Source organism: Salmo trutta, chromosome 5, assembly GCF_901001165.1.
Source record: "Salmo trutta chromosome 5, fSalTru1.1, whole genome shotgun sequence".
In the NCBI taxonomy this organism is placed as follows: Eukaryota; Metazoa; Chordata; class Actinopteri; order Salmoniformes; family Salmonidae; genus Salmo; species Salmo trutta.
Window position 1 is genome coordinate 54,499,190 of NC_042961.1, and position 19,142 is coordinate 54,518,331.

At 42.5% G+C, this 19,142-nt stretch overlaps 1 protein-coding gene across 1 annotated transcript; it reads right to left on the reverse strand.

Moving 5' to 3' along the window:
- Positions 1-8,967: 8,967 nt before the first annotated feature.
- Positions 8,968-12,544, reverse strand: LOC115194977 (ret finger protein-like 4A). The gene is made up of 7 exons (XM_029754879.1): positions 12,410-12,544; positions 11,948-12,043; positions 11,423-11,656; positions 10,916-11,078; positions 10,083-10,109; positions 9,558-9,937; positions 8,968-9,204 (listed from the first exon to the last, which is right to left on the reverse strand). The coding sequence occupies exons 1-7, from the start codon at positions 12,542-12,544 to the stop codon at positions 8,968-8,970; spliced, it is 1,272 nt and encodes a 423-aa protein (XP_029610739.1).
- Positions 12,545-19,142: the final 6,598 nt, after the last annotated feature.

The window sequence follows — 19,142 nt, forward strand, 5'->3', positions numbered from 1 at the left end:
GGCAGTATTTGCACGGCCGGATAAAAAATGTACCCGATTTAATCTGGTTACTACTCCTGCCCAGAAACTAGAATATGCATATAATTACTAGATTTAGATAGAAAACACTCTAAAGTTTCTAAAACTGTTTGAATGGTGTCTGTGAGTATAACAGAACTCATATGGCAGGCCAAAACCTGAGAAGATTCCATACAGGAAGTGTCTGACAATTTGTTGTCCTTCTGTAGCATCTCTATCGAAAATACAGCATCTGTGCTGTAGCGTGGCACTTCCTAATTCTCCCATTGGCTCTCTAAAGCCACCAGAAAGTGTAATGGGGTGTCTGCTGTCTCTGGGCGAAGAACAGCAGGAGAATTTGTGAGTGGTCAGCCTGGGAACAGTGACACTGGAGATGCGCGTTCATGAGAATTCTCCATTTTTTTCTTTCAGCCTTTGAATGAATACAACGTTGCCCGGTTGGAATATTATCGCTGTTTTATGAGAAAAATAGCATTTAAACAGGGTTTGACATGCTGCTAAGTACGGTAATGGAATATTTTGAAATGTTTTGTCACGAAATGCGCTCGCGCTTCACCCTTCGGATAGTAACCTGAACACATGAACAAAACGGTGGTATTTGGATATAACTATGGTTTATTTGGAACCAAAACAACATTTGTTGTTGAAGTAGAAGTCCTGGGAGTGCATTCTGACGAAGAACAAAGGTAATCCAATTTTTCTAATAGTAATTCTGAGTTTAGGTTGTCCCAAACTTGGTGGGTGTCAAATTAGCTAGCCGTGATGGCCGGGCTATGTACTCCGAATATTGCAAAATGTGCTTTCGCCGAAAAGCTATTTTCAAATCTGACACCGCGATTGCATAAAGGAGTTCTGTATCTATAATTCTTAAAATAATTGTTGTGTATTTTGTGAACGTTTATTGTGAGTAATGTAGTAAATTCACCGGAAGTTTGCGGTGGGTATGCTAGTTCTGAACATCACATGCAAATGTAAAAAGCAGGTTTTTGATATAAATATGAACTTGATTGAACAAAACATGCATGTATTGTATAACATAATGTCCTAGGAGTGTCATCTGATGAAGATCATCAAAGGTTAGTGCTGCATTTAGCTGTGGTTTTGGTTTTTGTGACATATATGCTTGCTTTGAAAATGGCTGTGTGATTATTTTTGGCAGGGTACTCTCCTGACATAATCTAATGTTTTGCTTTCACTGTAAAGCCTTTTTGAAATCGGACAATGTGGTTAGATTAACAAGAAACTTGTCTTTAAAATGGTGTAAAATAGTCATATCTTTGAGAAATTGAAGTTATAGCATTTTTGAGGTATTTGTATTTCGCGCCACGCGATTCCACTGGCTGTTGACTAGGGTGGGACGCTAGCCCAGGGATGTTAACAAAGTTAATTTGAGAACAAGGCTACCTAAATTCTGTCAGCATATTGAGTGCATACACGAGCGTGTAACGCGCTCAACCATTGCTACTCTATCTTCTGCAATTGATACAAGGCCCTCCCCCACCCTCCTTTTGGCAAATCTGACCTTGACTCCATCTTGTTGCTCCCTTTCTATAGGCAGAAACTTAAACAGGAAGCACCCGTGCTTAGGTCTATCCCACGCTGGTCTGACCAATCGGATTCCACGCTTGTTTCAATCACGTCGACTGGGATATGTTCCGGGTAGCTTCAGAGAATAACATTGACGTATAAGCTGACTCGGTGAGCAAGTTTCTAAGGTTGTGTATAGGAGATATTGTACCCACTCTGACTATTAATTAAAACCTTCCCGAACAAAAAAATCATGGATGGATGGCAGCATTCGCGCTAAACTGAAAGCATGTTCCACCGTATTTAATCAAGGCAAGGTGAGTGGGAATATGGCCAAATACAAACAGTGTAGTTATTCCCTCCGTAAGGCAATCAAACAAGCAAAGTGTCAGTATAGAGACAAAGTGGCAGTCGCAATTCAACGTCTCAAACATGAGGCGTATGTCGCAGGGTCTACAGACAATCGCAGATTACAAACAGAAAACCAGCCCCATCGCGGACATCTACATTTTGCTTTCAGACAAACTAAACACCTTCTTTGCCCGATTTGAGTATAATACAGTGCCAACGATGCGGCCCGCTACCAAAGACTGTGGGCTCTCCTTCTCTGTGGCCGAATTGAGTAATACATTTCAAATGTGTTAACCCTCGCAAAGCTGCAGCTTCAGACGGCATCCCTAGCCGTGTCCTCAGCATGCGTAGACCAGCTAGCTGGTGTGTTTACATTTTCAATCAATCCCTATACCACTCTGCTGTCCCCACATGCTTCAAAATGGGAACAGGAACAAGGGTGGCCAAGAATGCAAAGCTAACTGAACTGAATGACTATCGCCCCGTAGCTCTCACTTCTGGCATCATGAAGTGTTTGAGAGACTTGTCAAGGATTATATAACCTCCACCCTAGACCCACTTCAATTTGCTTAACGCCACAATAAGTCCACAGAGGATGCAATCGCCATCACACTGCACACTGACCTATCCCATCTGGACAAGAGGAATACCCATGTAAGAATGTTGTTCATTGACTACAGCTCAGCATTCATCACCACAGTACCCTCCAAACTTCTCAACCCCGCCCTGTGCAATTGGGTCCTGGACTTCCTGACGGGCCTTCCCCAGGTGGTGAAAGTAGGAAATAACATCTCCACTCTGCTGATCCTCAACACTGGGGCCCCACAAGGGTGCGTTCTCAGCCCCCTCCTAGGACAGAGAGGTTACTGCCTACTTGCAGACTTGATATCATTGGCCACTTTAATAAATAAATGATACACTAGGCACTTTAATAACACCATTTTAAGAATGTTTACATATCTCGCATTACTCATCTCATACGAACAGCGAGGGAAAAAAGTATTTGATCCCCTGCTGATTTTGTACGTTTGCCCACTGACAAAGAAATGATCAGTCTATAATTAATGGTAGGTTTATTTGAACAGTGAGACAGAATACCAAAAAAAATCCAGAAAAATGCATGTCAAAAATGTTATAAATTGATTTGCATTTTAATGAGGGAAATAAGTATTTGACCCCTCTCAATCAGAAAGATTTCTGGGTCCCAGGTGTCTTTTATACAGGTAACGAGCTGAGATTAGGAGCACACTCTTAAAGGGAGTGCTCCTAATCTCAGCTTGTTACCTGTATAAAAGACACCTGTCCACAGAAGCAATCAATCGGATTCCAAACTCTCCACCATGGCCAAGACCAAAGAGCTCTCCAAGGATGTCAGGGACAAGATTGTAGACCTACACAAGGCTGGAATGGGATACAAGACCATCGCCAAGCAGCTTGGTGAGAAGGTGACAACAGTTGGTTCTTTTATTCGTAAATGGAAGAAACACAAAAGAACTGTCAATATCCCTCGGCCTGGGACTCCATGCAAGATCTCACCTCGTGGAGTTGCAATGATCATGAGAACGGTGAGGAATCAGCCCAGTACTACACGGGAGCATCTTGTCAATGATCTCAAGGCAGCTGGGACCATAGTCACCAAGAAAACAATTGGTAACACACTACGCCGTGAAGGACTGAAATCCTGCAGCGCCCGCAAGGTCCCCCTGCTCAAGAAAGCACATATACATGCCCGTCTGAAGTTTGCCAATGAACATCTGAATGATTCAGAGGACAACTGGTTGAAAGTGTTGTGGTCAGATGAGACCAAAATGGAGCTCTTTGGCATCAACTCAACTCGCCGTGTTTGGAGGAGGAGGAATGCTGCCTATGACCCCAAGAACACAATCCCCACCGTCAAACATGGAGGTGGAAACATTATGCTTTGGGGTTGTTTTTCTGCTAAGGGGACAGGACAACTTCACCGCATCAAAGGGTGAAGGGCATTGAAAATGGGTCGTGGATGGGTATTCCAGCATGACAATGACCCAAAACACACAGCCAATGCAACAAAGGAGTGGCTCAAGAAGAAGCACATTAAGGTCCTGGAGTGGCCTAGCCAGTCTCCAGACCTTAATCCCATAGAAAAATCTGTGGAGGGAGCTGAAGGTTCGAGTTGCCAAACGTCAGCCTTCGAAACCTTAATGACTTGGAGAAGATCTGCAAAGAGGAGTGGGACAAAATCCCTCCTGAGGTGTGCAAACCTGGTGGCCAACTACAAGAAACGTCTGACCTCTGTGATTGCCAACAAGGGTTTTGCCACCAAGTACTAAGTCATGTTTTGCAGAGGGGTCAAATACTTATTTCCCTCATTAAAATGCAAATCATTTTATAACATTTTTGACATGCGTTTTTTCGGGATTTCTTTTTTGTTATTCTGTCTCTCACTGTTCAAATAAACCTACCATTAAAATGATAGACTGATCATTTCTTTGTCAGTGGGAAAACATACAAAATCAGCAGGGGATCAAATACTTTCTTCCCCTCACTGTATATACTACACTATTTATTGCATCTTAGCCACTCTATCACTGCTCATTCATATATTTGATATATTCTTATCCCAGTCCTTTACTAGATTGTGTGTTAGGTTTTGTTGTTGTTACCCGTTAGATACTGCTGCACTGTCGGATCTAGAAGCATAAGCATTTTTATACACTCGCAATAACATCTGCTAAATGTGTATGTGACCAATACAATTTTATTTTAGCAATATGGAGGCACGGTGGCTTAAACACAGCACCACCTATCAGTCTTCTAGTGTATATATAAATCTTTGGTTGTCAATGAAATATGTTTGTACATGATTGATAAATGATTGTTGCAATAAATGGTTAAAATGTTTTACAAATAAGTTGTTTGTGCAGTCCTTATATTGTTATCTTGTAGCACAAAATATAGGTACGTGCAAGTGTTAAACTTCTGAATGTCAAGAGTGCCATTTGTGTTTGACATAGTGGCAAGGGAATTATGCTGCTTAATTTCCACGTTAAATATTTTTTCCCACTTAAACGGCCCTCCAACTGGAGTGTTACTAGTGGGGAACTAGTCTTTCATCTTGAGCACCCACATGCTGACGTCACTTATGAAGGAAATTACCTTGACAACTGCATTTTCAGCAAATAAAAGCAATACATTATTTTATGCTAACTTGTTTACAAGCAGGATAGCTGTAATTTTACTTTATGCAGCTTCATCATATGGGCTTGATGGTTTATGCGACTGCACTTGAAGAAACTTTCAAAGTTCTTAATGTTCTGCATTGATTGACCATGTCTTAAAGTAATGGACTGTCATTTCTCTTTGCTTATGAGCGGTTCTTGCCATAATATGGACTTGGTATTTTAACAAATAGGGCTCTCTTCTGTATACCACCTCTACCTTGTCACAACACAACTGATTGGCTCAAATGCATTAAAGGAAATGAATTCCACAAATAAACTTTTAACAAGGCACACCTGTTAATTCAAATGCATTCCAGGCATGAACTGCTTGTTTCAGGTAATGCCACTGAAAGATTAGTGGAATCTGTGTGGGTAGCTGGACAGGTAGGATGACTGACAGTGAGGGTGAACAGGTGGTCACGGGTCAGGTGAAAGAGGAATGGATGAGTTTGAGGCAGGAATTCCTTTAACCATAAAGTGGTATATTTACTGAGTAGTCTGTGCTGCATAACAAAGGAAACAGAATAACGTGTATCCAATCAAATCCATCATCACAAAGATCTAATCATAACAATCATTCATTGTTAACATCATTTAGGGAATTCAACAATCCAGTTAATTAATAAGTAAATAGGAATCGTCGGTGAGTAATTTAGGCTTGTAACTATTTATCATAAATCATGAAAGAATAATACAAACAGTGATCGGTTATTCAATCTATAAATCGCCATTAGTTGGATATCAGAGCCGATCAGTTCAACAAACAATTACTTTCTTATTTCACCCTTTCAAGTGTCTTCATGTGTACACGGAATTTCATTACATATTAACTATACCAATTGCATAATTGTCCTATTATGATCCGTAGGGCCGGAATCATTGACCATTCACATTAGACAAAGTGTTTGAAGCGTGCGCTCCAAGCCACGCGATAATAACTTCAAACAACAACTGATGGCCCACTCTCCCGATCGCAACAGATAGTTCAGATGAAAGGTAACAGAGTCGGTGGACTTACATGGATTCATGGACGCACAAAACTTCTGGATTTGACAGAGTGAAGGAAGAGAAAGCAGCACGATCAGGCGATGGTGATTTCCTCCTTTTATGGAGTGGAGATCTGTCGGACATTTCCACCTGACCTAATTAAAGCGCCCCTGGCCCAGCTGAGTAAGTGGCAATGAATTAAAGGATTATTCCACCAACTCCATGGGCTTTTTCTACAGCCACATCTCAATTGGGATTAGGTCTGGATTTTGATTAGGCCATTCCAAAACATCAAAATGTGCTTTTTAACCATTTTCACATAGACTTGTATATTTTGAATCATTGTCTTGCTGCATGACCCAGCTGCGCTTTAGCTCACAGATGGATGGTCTGACTGATAATCAAATCAAATCAAATTTATTTATATAGACCTTCGTATATCAGCTGAAATCTCAAAGTGCTGTACAGAAACCCAGCCTAAAACCCCAAACAGCAAGCAACGCATGTGAAAGAAGCACGGTGGCTAGGAAAAACTCCCTAGGAAAAACTCCCTAGAAAGGCCAAAAACCTAGGAAGAAACCTAGAGAGCAACCAGGCTATGAGGGGTGGCCAGTCCTCTTCTGGCTGTGCCGGGTGGATATTATAACAGAACATGGTCAAGATGTTAAAATGTTCATAAATGACCAGCATGGTCAAATAATAATAATCATTGTAGTTGTCGAGGGTGCAACAAGCACGTCCGGTGAACAGGTCAGTGTTCCGTAGCCGCAGGCAGAACAGTTGAAACTGGAGCATCAGCATGGCCAGGTGGACTGGGGACAGCAAGGAGTCATCATGCCAGGTAGTCCCGAGGCATGGTCCTAGGGCTCAGGTCCTCCGAGAGAAAGAAAGAAAGAGAGAAAGAGAGAATTAGAGAGAGCATATTTAAATTCACACAGGACACTGGATAAGACAAGAGAATACTCCAGATGTAACAGACTGACCCTAGCCCCCCGGCACATAAACTACTGCAGCATAAATACTGGAGGCTGAGACAGGAGGGATCAGAAGACACTGTGGCCCCATCCGATGATACCCCCGGACAGGGCCAAACAGGCAGGATATAACCCCACCCACTTTGCCAAAGCACAGCCCCCACACCACTAGAGGGATGTCTACAACCACCAACTGATACAGAGCAGAATTCATGGTTCCTTCTATTAAGGCAAGACATCCAGGTCCTGAGGCAGCAAAGCATCCCCAAACTACCACGCTTCACCGTTAGTATGAGGTTCTTACTGTGAAATGTAGTGTTGTCTCCCCCAGACATAACGGGACCCATCTCATCCACAAAGCATTTGGAATCACCTGGAGGATCATCAAGATTCTATGGACACAGGTTTGTGCCAGGCATAATGGGACCGAACCCTGAGATCTGCCACACCCCCTTGAATCAACTTTTCTTTTGTCAGAAGAGCATGCACAAATTTAAAAACGATCAAATGTATTGAAAAATGTAATTAGTTTTCACTTTAGATTTTGCGATCTCTAAACGTAATTTGCTTGATGTGCATGTAGGAGAGTTGCTTAATACAAAACATTTCCTTCTGCCACCTCTCCTCGATTCCCTTTGACATTTTTTTGAAAGGAGCCGGTGGAGGAAGCAGGCGTTGAGTAAATCATAGTCCATAGACGTTATAGTCCGGTGTTGCATTGTGACACGCTCAGACCACCATCCATAGACAGCCTGTATGCGCACCTCCCCACAATTCTCAACCAACGCTGTTCCGGTAAGAGTATTCATTTGAATAATTTTGATATGGAGAAATTGCTTGCTCTGCACTGAGAATGAATAAGCCAACAGTCCAGTATTCTAGAACACTGCTGTGCGTACACATTCTGAACCAATGTTTAACCACATAGAAAAACCATTTCCACATTTGTAGACCCTGGTTTGGTGCTGGAGATAAAGGCTGAAGTGTCAGAATTGCCCATTAGGACAGAAGAATGGAGGCGTGTCTGACACGTGCATTTTAATTAGAGTATATCTCAAAGTTGAAGGGTTTATTCATCACCTTGCCACGCTGGAAGTCACCCTCAGTTTCAGCAGCAGCCTGTGCTAATGGAGGGCCCTCCGAGTGAGTTGGTAGGGGAGAGGTTTGGTATTCACCAATGGATTGCGTCCCAATAAATATCTCCTCTCATGAAGCGTGCACTTCACTCCCAGTAATGGATTTAACAAACGGTGGAAACGCTCACACCGAACCAATGCTTTTAAATCCACAGCAAGAGTACACAAATGTGGAGAAGTGGGCTGCAACAAACAATTTCTGCAACATTCTGAATGGAAAACCAATGAATTTGTCAAGCAAGAGGTTATAGTAGTCAATACAAACATGTGCCCAGTTCTACACTTGGACTGAAATATGACTTCAATTGCGTTGTCCACACAGCCTGTCCTTCTCAAAATCTATTGGAGAAGATAAGAGGAGAGAGGGACAAGTTGTTTTCATTCAATGGTTTAAGTGACACTGGAGCAATTGATCTTTCCCTGGTCTCCTCAACTCCATTGAGGAGAGGACCAAGGTCCCTTCAGACCACATCCAATGACATGAAAAATGTAGATATTAAGGACAGGGGAAGCCAAGTTTGAAAAGCTTGTCACAGTTCTACTCCTCCCATGTGAATCGTAATTAAGGCGATGCCACTATAGTAATATACAGTCCTGTTAGATGGGAGCGGACAGCTGTACTTTTTCCTACATGCAAGAATAAGGAGCTGGAGGTAAATAAAATATATTTTATTTTTTAAAACTTCACACAAAAGAAACAGTCATAGAACATACACATTTGAATTCACCATTTTCTAATGATCCCGACAAGAACTCTGCCCCAAAAGGATTTGACTATAAATGAGCATCATCGTCCACATAGGTAGTTTGTGGCAGTGTGGCAGTGTGGGTTCTAACAATCATGGCGTGGTTGGCGGGTTTGAATGCAGGACAGAAGAAGTCAGGGCTGAAGACCGGGAAGAATCTTTCATTGGTTGGCACGTGGTTGTACGTGTAGAGGTGATGACCGAGATGAATGTCGTAGAATGACACGAGTCGCTTCTGCCCGTCGAAGTATACACCCACATGTGCCTGTAAAGTGTAATGAAACTCATGAATAAAAAGTTAAAGTAGATGGCAAAAATTGCCCCGCGGATATTTATTAGATTTGAGTTGAAAAAGCCGTAGATATAAGCGAAACAACCACTTCAATAACGTAAAATATCTAAACTCATGACAAAGACTACCTCCAAAGACATGCATGAAGCCAACTAAAATTAGCTATTTTGCCAGGTGAAATATCCCAGTGAGATTTCACCCTCTATTGGCAACGAGACGTTAAAGAAAAGTTGTATTAATTTAATATCAAGACACCCATCATAGAAAATGTACTAGACTTGAGAGCCCTTTGGGCCAAGTGTGCCCTGTATCCATCATCTACATACCTTTCTCATTTGTGTTACGATGGCAATAGGGTTTGGGGTAGTGGTGGGCCAAAGCCTTCCCTCACGGTGTACCAGGACCCAGAACCCCTTCTCAGGGGTGAGGCTCACCCCTCGAGAAGTCATGGAGGACTCAGTTGCCACACCTATAAACCACACATCAGATCCATTTCGAACCCAGTCCTCCACCTCCACCTCCCAGTATGCTCGATGGCTGCTGAACCACTGGGTGGCGAGGACGCACGGCACCTGGGTGAAGCGCTGGGCCGACAGGGGGAACTTCCTAGCAATCTTGCTCCGGTCCACCCGAATCTCACAACCATGGGACCCCCTTCTGAACAGGAGCGATGGGTGGGCTGTGCTGGGGTCAGGAGTCACCTCAACTGAGAGGAGAAGGGATAGGTGGGGGAAATTACAATGAAATGTTGAATTCATTTTTCAAAGTTAAGCATATAGGGTTATTAACACACCAGGCACTAAATATAATACACAACATGGAGGTAGACTCAGGACTACACATTAGCTCACCTGTGAAGTCTTTAACCAAGGCAGTCTCTGAGGGATAAACAGAAGGTAACAACAATTTATTAGAAAACATACAATTGCAAATGTTTAATGTTGCACATCCTGGCCCATACTCATGTTGCCAGACTAGGAATGCTGATCTAGAACCAGAGGGGTATCCAACTAATCATCATGTGAATTTGGCTCACCTTTACATCAGGTAAAGGTTTATGGCAACAAATCCTTCAGAAACAACCTGCTCCCAGGCATGCTAACTACTCTGAATTAAGTGTCAGAGTTGAAGACCAGTGAATGCATTCTGATTTCCCCCCTTATTGCAAAGAAATCATTGACTCTTCCTCAATTGAAGGAAACTATCATTTATTAATCAAATCTACCTCACATTTAGTAATGATCGAATGCATTTTAAATCTGTGGGGAAAAGGGGAAAGGGGTCCTCATGCCTTCAGAATAGCCTCAATTCATTGGGGCATGAAATCTACAAAAAGTCAAAACCATCCCAAAGGGATGCTGGCTCATGTTGACTCCAATGCTTCCCACAGTTCTCAAGTTGGCTGGATGTCCTTTGGGTGGTGGACTATTATTGATACACATTCCAGTGCGTGTAGCACCTACCATACCCTGTTCGAAGGCACTTAAATATTTTGTCTTGTCCATTCATTCTGAACAGCACACAAGCCATGTCTCAATTGTCATCTGCACTGACTGAAGTGATTGTAACAAGTGACATCAATAAGAGATCATTCCTGTCACTTGGTTAGTATCAAGGAATGAGCAGGTGTTCTTAATTATTTGTATTCTGTGTATATTCAGACTTTGGCTGTGTTCACACAGACCTGAGCCAGCATTGCCATTTGTAGTCAAGTAGCCCATCGTGGGTAGTTTGGCCAGGTTTTGCATTAAATGATCCACAAGGTTCCCCAGTAGATCTGTGGGGATGTTGACAGTGCATGGTACTCTGATGCCATCTGGAGGAGCAGGAGTTAGAGAAGGAAGATTCTAAAAGGAGAAAGAATTAATGGAGTTAAACAAATGCATCATACACGCATGTTGATCCACCTACAATGATGAGAGTTGGATCCAAGACATGGACTCTACAACGTATTAGATTGGCGTAAGCATTGGCTGGAAGAAGTTTCTACCATAGTTGCATCCATGACTGGGACAGGCGTACACGTCTGGAGAAGAGCACAATCGTGTTCGAGAAAATCTAAACCATGATTCCTCACAGGGTAAATTGACTGAGCTACAAAAAACATTGTTATTCATGATATAAAAAAATGTGCAGATCAGTCAATCAACTCTCAAGTTATCTGCAAAGTCAAACACGCCCAATAACTCACATTAAGAAGCTCAAAGGAGTCTGAGGAGCCAATCGCCCGCTCCAGTGCAAAAACTCTGCTTATCAGAGCTGTGATGTCTTCTTCAAGCGCACGGCTCCAATGGGAAGACATCCTCACCAGCTCGTCCACTCTCCTCGAGGCCTCAGTGTTGTAGCGATCGAAGATCAGCGTCACCTTGCTGACCAAGGATAGGCGGAACGCATTCACAAACTCAATTTGCCTCGCTGCTGTATTCTGCAAGTAGACGAAACAGAAGTGAGGATTCATGGGATTTGATACCTTCTGGACGTTGCAGACAGAAAAGCAATAAATAGTACAGACGCAACTTCTTGATAAATCTGACAGACATTCTGTTCTACATGATACATTTCTGAACGTTCTGCAGCATTCAAAGAGCGGTCTTCAAGGCATGGTAATTTTCAGTAGCACAATTTGTAACCCCCATGGGAACCTGGAATGAATTACTTTTGAATTCTACTGCAAAATTACAACTGTGTAACATAGCCAATTCAAATGAACAGTCACCTCACAGAGTAGGACTGAAGAGTTTAATCTCTCTGCCTCATTCCGAGCGGCCTTCAGCTTCTCCTTGACCACTGTCTGGTCTTTAGCCAGCTGAGCCTGAAGTTAAGACCATAGGTGTTAGCATTCGTGCTGGAACAAAAAGCTGCACAGGGTGCCCAATAATTATTTTTAATGCACCAAATGAAAGAAAACCCAATGAAAAGAACCAACACAGGGTGGGGACAACTACCCAAACTAGTACAATAGGAACCAATGTTCTGTTCCAAATGTGTTATGGTGTGTCATACAGAATACAGCTCAGGACCAGGGTTAAAACATTACATAACACAACGGAAGACAAAAACAAGCATTTATTGGACAAGTTCAGGTAGTCCCTCCTGGTTCAAGTCAGTTTTCTTCCATTTGGTGCCTAATGAATACAACCCTGGATTGATGAACAATTGCACCAAAACTCATTCTTACCTTTTGAGCCAAGAACTCTACCTGCATAGTCACAACCAGGTGGGCCGGCGCCTGGTGAGCGTCACACGCCACACACAACATGGTCTTGTCAGTGCGGCAGTAAAGCTCCAGGAGCCTGTTGTGGGTCGGACACATCCTTTCCTCCAGGTTAGCCAGGGGTCTGACTAGCTTGTGCCTGGAAAACCGGGCATTGTGGACCCTTGCATGCTCCAGGCAGTACGACGACAAACACACCAGGCAGGTCTTGATGGCCTTGGGCATCCTGTCTCCTATGCATACGTCACAGGAGACCTCTCCTAGAGCCACAGTTGGCTGGTCGACGGCCTCGTCCCTTCCTCCACTTGCCCCATTGAAGCTTTCCACAAGGTCTCTCAAGACTATGTTGACCTGGATGTTGGGGGTTGGTGTGAAGCTAGTCTTGCACAGAGCACAGATTGCAGGGTCCCCTCTACTGTTCCAATAGGCCTCGAGGCAAGGCATGCAAAATGTGTGTCCACACGGGATTGTGGCTGGGTCGGTGAAAACACCAAGACAGATGGAGCACAGGAACTGGTCCTCTGACATGGACGATGCCATCTCCTCAAGCTGGGGACAAAGGGTTAGAAAACATTGCAATCTCTGAGTTGCAAATTAATTTGTCTGTCTTTCCATAGTGGCACAGACACGCCGTTGTACAATGTGACTAGCCTGTAAAAAAAAAGCATTTTTTAATATTAACATTATTGCCAAAAGTCACATTACTGAAATCTATACATTTGAGAACACCAAAATCGTTGAATAATGTTTGAGCACAGAGTAACATTAGATGCCTCAAATAATGTGGGTTGTGTACAAGCTTAGAAATGGGAAATTTACTATGTGGAAAAATAAAAATAGTCTACACAGGACACAAAAAGACTTGGCTAGCCTAAAAATCAGGCCTAAGTCACTCAGCTGTATGAACCCAATATATATATATATTTTTTAGAACTAACTTGTTCACAAGCATGATAGCTGTACTTCATGTTTTACACAACTTGTTAGCCATTAACCAATGGGCGTTTCTGAACGAGTACAAAGCACGTGAATGCATCCAACTGGTACGTGAGACTTCACAAATGGTACATTCCCACCTCCCACTTATTTCCAAACACAACATTTGACTAAAAGCCTTATGAATTTCACATGGGGATGGTACAGCATAGCTCACATTTGACAAACTTTTCCCTTAGTCTCGTCAAAAGTATTCCTTTGAAACTCACCTCTGTGTATGTAGCGCAACAATCAAACAGAAACAATTCTCTTCTTCTGGGGGGAAGTGATCTAATGAGTTTCCTTAATTGGTTTCAGGTGGCATTATGTACTGGTAAGCTCCTCCCTCTTTCATGAAGCAACAAATCAGTGGAAGTGCCATTGTGATTCCCATACCCACATCTGTGTTCAACAACCATTGGTTTAGCCCTGCAGTACACAGATTGAAAACATTGTAATGCTTCTGGTACTTTCAAGACAACTGGGAACTCAGTTAAAAACTAGGTCAAAATCATGACTTCTGTGATCTTCAGGTCAGAAAGTCGGAGGCCAGGGTTCCCAACTTGTAATTCCAAGTTGGATGACCATTCAAACTATTTTTCCCAGTTGGAGATTTTCCCCGTTGTTTTCCCAATTCCCAGTTGTTTTGAACATGACATTAGTCCCTGTTCAGAGGTAAAACTACACTGGAGAGGCATACAACCACAGGTAAGAACTTTGATACATTTTTTACAAATTGATATACTTTATTTGATCATTTAAAGGGGAAGTAAACATCCCATACATCAAAGGGGGTATACTGTATGTTGGGCATTGAGAACAGATGGCTCCGAGTGGCATAAGTGAGTCTAAACATTACTGTATGCAAAAATATAGGCCTTAGGTAATGCTCCCCCCCCCCTGCAGTAGGCTACCTGATCATCTAACCTCCCTGTTTGTTCAGCTATACAGTGCCGTGAAAAAAGTAATAGCCCCCTTTCAAATGCTCTATTTTTTCGATACTGAATGTTATCAGATCTTCAACCAAAACCTAATATTAGATAAAGGGAACCTGAGTACACAAATAAAAAAAATATATACTTATTTTATTTCTTTAACAAAGTTGTGCAACACCCAATTCCCTTGTGTGAAAAAGTTATTGCCCCCTTACACTCAATAACTGGTTGTGCCACCTTTAGCTGCAATGACTGCTACCTGGCCCAGCATGAATCAATTATCAGGCACATTTTCTCATTATGTTTCGAAGGGGGCAACCAGGAGTACTAAAGAGGAGTCAAGTTGAATTAGCCAGACTCAAATTTTTACTTTGCAAACAGTGAAAAGTATTTTTCATGCCACATGCAAAAATTGAGAGATGCCGGATCCGGCTCAAATTAAGCACTGCCTTTAGAATGAGGTTCTTACTGCGGAATGCAGGGTTTGGTTTTCGGCAGACATAATGGGACCCATCTCTTCCAAAAAGTTTATTCAAGATTGCCAAAAGCACCTGGATGATCATCAAGAAACTTGGAAGAATGTTCTATGGACAGATGATTTAAAAGTTTAACTTTTTGGACAACAAGGGTCCCATTATGGAAACTAAACACTGAAATCTGCTACACCCCTTGATTCTGTTTTTCTGTTGTCGGAAGGTAAAAACACGCACACGTTTAATAAAAACAATATACTACTTAACATTTTATATATAAAATGTATTGCATAACTCACTTTTTTTTATCACCTTACGCATTTATTTTGGGATCAACCCTTGTAAACATAATTTGCCTGATGACATGCGAGTGTAGGAGAGCTATTTAATACAAACACATTTTCTTCCACATTCCCTTTCACCACCTCTCCTTGATTTCCTTTGACCTTTTTTTGAAAGGAAGCAATACAGGAATGAGGAGAGAGGACGCAGGAGTTGAATAAATCATAGTCCAGACGCGATAGTCCGGTGTCTCATTGAGACTTGGCTCAGACCACCAACCACGGAGCTCGCACAGCCTGTACACGCACCTCTCCAAAATTCTCAACCAACGCGGCTCCGGTAAAAGTCTAATCCTTTGAATATGTTGACAGTTGGAGAAATTGCTTGTGCTGCACTGAGAATTCAAAAAATAGGAAGCCAACAGTCCAATATTATAGAACACTGCTGTGCGTACACAATTTGGACTATGATAAACAAGATTCCAAATACCTCTAACCGTCAGCTCTGTGTGAGTTTGTGCATGATGTCAGAAGGCTCTCACTATTCCAAAATGTGATTGTTACACAACAGGACAGGTACCCGCACTGCACTCAAACCAAGGCATGCTGCCTGCTAAATATCTATAGGCTGTTTCAACTTGTCAATTTCAAATAATTTTCTAACAAGTTTTATTTTCTAACAATAGTTTGTATTGAGGTGTGTTCCGCCTCCTCGTTAATTCATTTAAGTAGTCCATTTCACTGTTGCGGACAATTTATGTTTAAGGCTTAGTGAGCCGGACAAACTTCTCTCTTCAACAAGAGCCCAAGCGCTGCCCTTGTGTTTCCCTAGATCAAGTATGAAGACATTCCACATCTCTAGTCAGAACAGGCCTTGCACAACTGTTTTTCCCCAGCACATTTTCTGACTGGTGCCCGCATTTCCTTCAAGGTTGTTTTCCTCACAAATTGAACTTTGGACATGTGTGCGTTCCTATCAAAGTAAGTGGCTTACTTTCTGTATATCATGTTGTCATTTCTGCTGTAGCACACTGTATGTATGTATGGATCATAATGTATTTACTGTTTTATTCACATGTTTTCAAGTACTGGTGACTAATCATGCATATATTGTAATGGACATGTCTAAAATATTTTTTGAATGTTGTATTGATTATGATGAGCTAATGCTAAGCTATTTGCGGCACTATGTTTGTTGACATCATACAATACATTCTGGTTGTCATGTAAGCGTCTGTTATAACAAGGGATAGTTCAATCGACTAACTTATGGTGCTTACAAGACAACTGTGAACTCTGAGAAATACCAGATAAAATCATGATGTCAATGATCTTCTGGTCGGAAAGTCGGAGCTCTAGAAAGAGGGCGAGTTGGAATTCGGAGTTGGATAACCGTTCAAAACTATTTTTCCCCAGTCGGAGCTCGTTTCTAATTTTCTTGAATGCACTGAATGTTGAGATTTCCCAGTTCCCAATTTTTTACGCAGCATCAGATTGTAACTTTGGTACCTCAGGGTTGCCAGCTCAGACCTTTTCCAGCGGGTTATTTAGTGTATAAACTTTGTGTTTGCCCTCCATTTATTGATAAATCCCACATCATAGTAATATTTAATGCATCATATCCCCCCACTTCTACCCACCATGGACTTGAAAACAGAAAAATTGCATGATACCTCTCACAAACCACCCTACAATTGTTTCATCCCTGTTTAGCTTTCACACTACGGTGAGGCTAGGCAGTAGGCTTGCATTTGGTTTGATTATTTGTGAGGTGAAGCTCGCCGGATGTGACAGGGATTGAAATATATTATGGACTACAAAGAGAAACCCAACCGCGAGTTGCTCAGTGACGCGAGCCTACCAGACGAGCTAAATGCCTTTTATGCTCGTGTCAAGGCAAGCAACACTGAAGTATGCATGAGAGCATCAGCTGTTCTGGACGATCACGTTCTCGGTAGCCAATGTGAGCAAGACCTTTAAACAGGTCAACATTCACAAAAGCAGGGCCAGATGGATTACCAGGACGTGTACTCAAAGCATACACTGACCAATTGGCAAGTGTCTTCAATGACATTTTCAACCTCTCCCTGACCGAGCCTGTAATACCTACATGTTTCAAGCAGACCACCATAGTCCCTCTGGTCAAGGAAGAGAAGGTAATCTGCTTAAATGATTATTACGCCGTAGCAATTTGAAAGGCTGGTCATGGCTCACATCTACACAATCATCCCGGAAACTCTAGACCCACTCCAATTCGCATTCCGCCCCAACAGATCCACAGATGACGCAATCTCAATCGCACTCCACACTGCCCTTTCCCACCTAGACAAAAGGAACACCTATGTGAGAATGTTGTTCATTGACTACAGCTCAGTGTTCAACACCATAGTACCCACAAGGCTGATCACTAAGCTAAGGACCTTGGGACTAAACACCTCCCTCTGCAACTGGATCCTGGACTTCCTGACTAGCCGCCCCAGGTGGTAAGGGTAGGCAACACCACATCCGCCATGCTGATCCTCAACACTAGGACCCCTCAGAGGTGCTGCTTAGTCCCCTCCTGTACTCCCTGTTCACCCTTGACTGTGTGGCCAAACACAAATCCAACACCATCATTAAGTTTGCTGATGACACAGTGGTAGGCTTGATCACCAACAACAATGAGACAGCCTATAGGAGGGTGGTCAGAGACTTGGCAGTGTGGTGCCAGGACAAAAACCTCTCCATCAATGTGAACAAGACGAAGGAGCTGATCGTGGACTACAAGAAAAGGCGGGCTGAACAGGACCCCATTAACATCGATGGGGCTGTAGTGGAGCAGGTTGTGGGCTTCAAGTTCCTTAGTGTCCACATCACCAACAAACTATCATGGTCCAAGCACACCAATACAGTCATGAAGAGGGCATGACAAAGCCTATTCACCCTCAGGATACTGAAAAATTTGGCATGGGTCTTCAGATCCTCAAAAAGTTCTACAGCTGCATCGTCGAGAGCATCCTGACTGGTTGCATCACTGCCTGGTACGGCAACTGCTCTATGACCGCAAGGCACTACTGAAGGTTGTGCGTATGGCCCCGTACATCACAGGGGCCAAGCTTCCTGCCATCCAGGACCTCTATACAAGGCGTAAGAGGAAGGCTCTAAAAATCGTCAGATTCCACCCTAGTCAGACTGTTCTCTCTGCTACCGCATGGCAATTGGTACCGGAGCGGCAAGTCTAGGTCCAAAAGGCTTCTTAATAGCTTCTACCCCCAAGCCATTAGACTCCCCCAGCTAATCAAATGGCTAACCAGACTATTTGCATTGGCTCAAATGTTCCACTGCTTGGGCTCCTGTTCTTCTTTTAGAATGTTATACTAAAAGTATTGTGTAGCTCCTGCACATAAATATAAACAGTACCAGCACCCACAATGAGTACAGGCACCTATTTCAGTCCAAGTCAAGCACTGATCTTTACACATTGAAGACCACATGAATATTGATTACTGAAGTCACGGACTTAAGCACGAGTGATTATATAGAATATAACAATTCATCCGTAACTGCACAAACCAATGCATTTGACCGGAGTCACCGACAAAACAGGAGACGGCAAACGAACATACAGTAGGTTGGCAACAATGATGAATATATACTCTGGCTTGCTGATGCTATGTAATGGCCATCGAGAGGCCTTGAAGCCACCGGTCGGCCATATTTGTACTCCTTACCAGAAGCAGTACTTCTAACAATTAATTTGTTGTTGTAGTGGGGACAGTAACATTAGTAATCTCAAAATTATCCTTTTAAGGTACATTTTACACATTTTGTTCATTTTGTATAGCTCGCATAATATAAAGAAAAGTATTTGTTAAGGTGTCTAATAGAATACACGTGCCAAAAATGAATGTAGACATTAATAAATGCATTTCTATAGCTTCCAAAACTATTTATTTTTTACAGTGGAGGGAAACAAGATGGTGCCGATAGAGATGGCTGCTTCGCTTCTAATCCTTAAGAAACTGTTCAGTATTTAGTTTTTTTATGTATTATT

Coding starts and splice junctions, on each gene's coding strand:
- LOC115194977 (XM_029754879.1), bottom strand. CDS start 12,544: ATGTGTCCGACCCACAACAGGCTCCTGGAGCTTTACTGCCGCACTGAC. Junction 11,657..11,947: donor CTTCAGTCCTACTCTGTGAG/GTGACTGTTCAT, acceptor GTCTACTTGCAG/AATACAGCAGCGAGGCAAAT. Junction 10,110..10,915: donor AAATGGCAATGCTGGCTCAG/GTCTGTGTGAAC, acceptor TTTATCCCTCAG/AGACTGCCTTGGTTAAAGAC.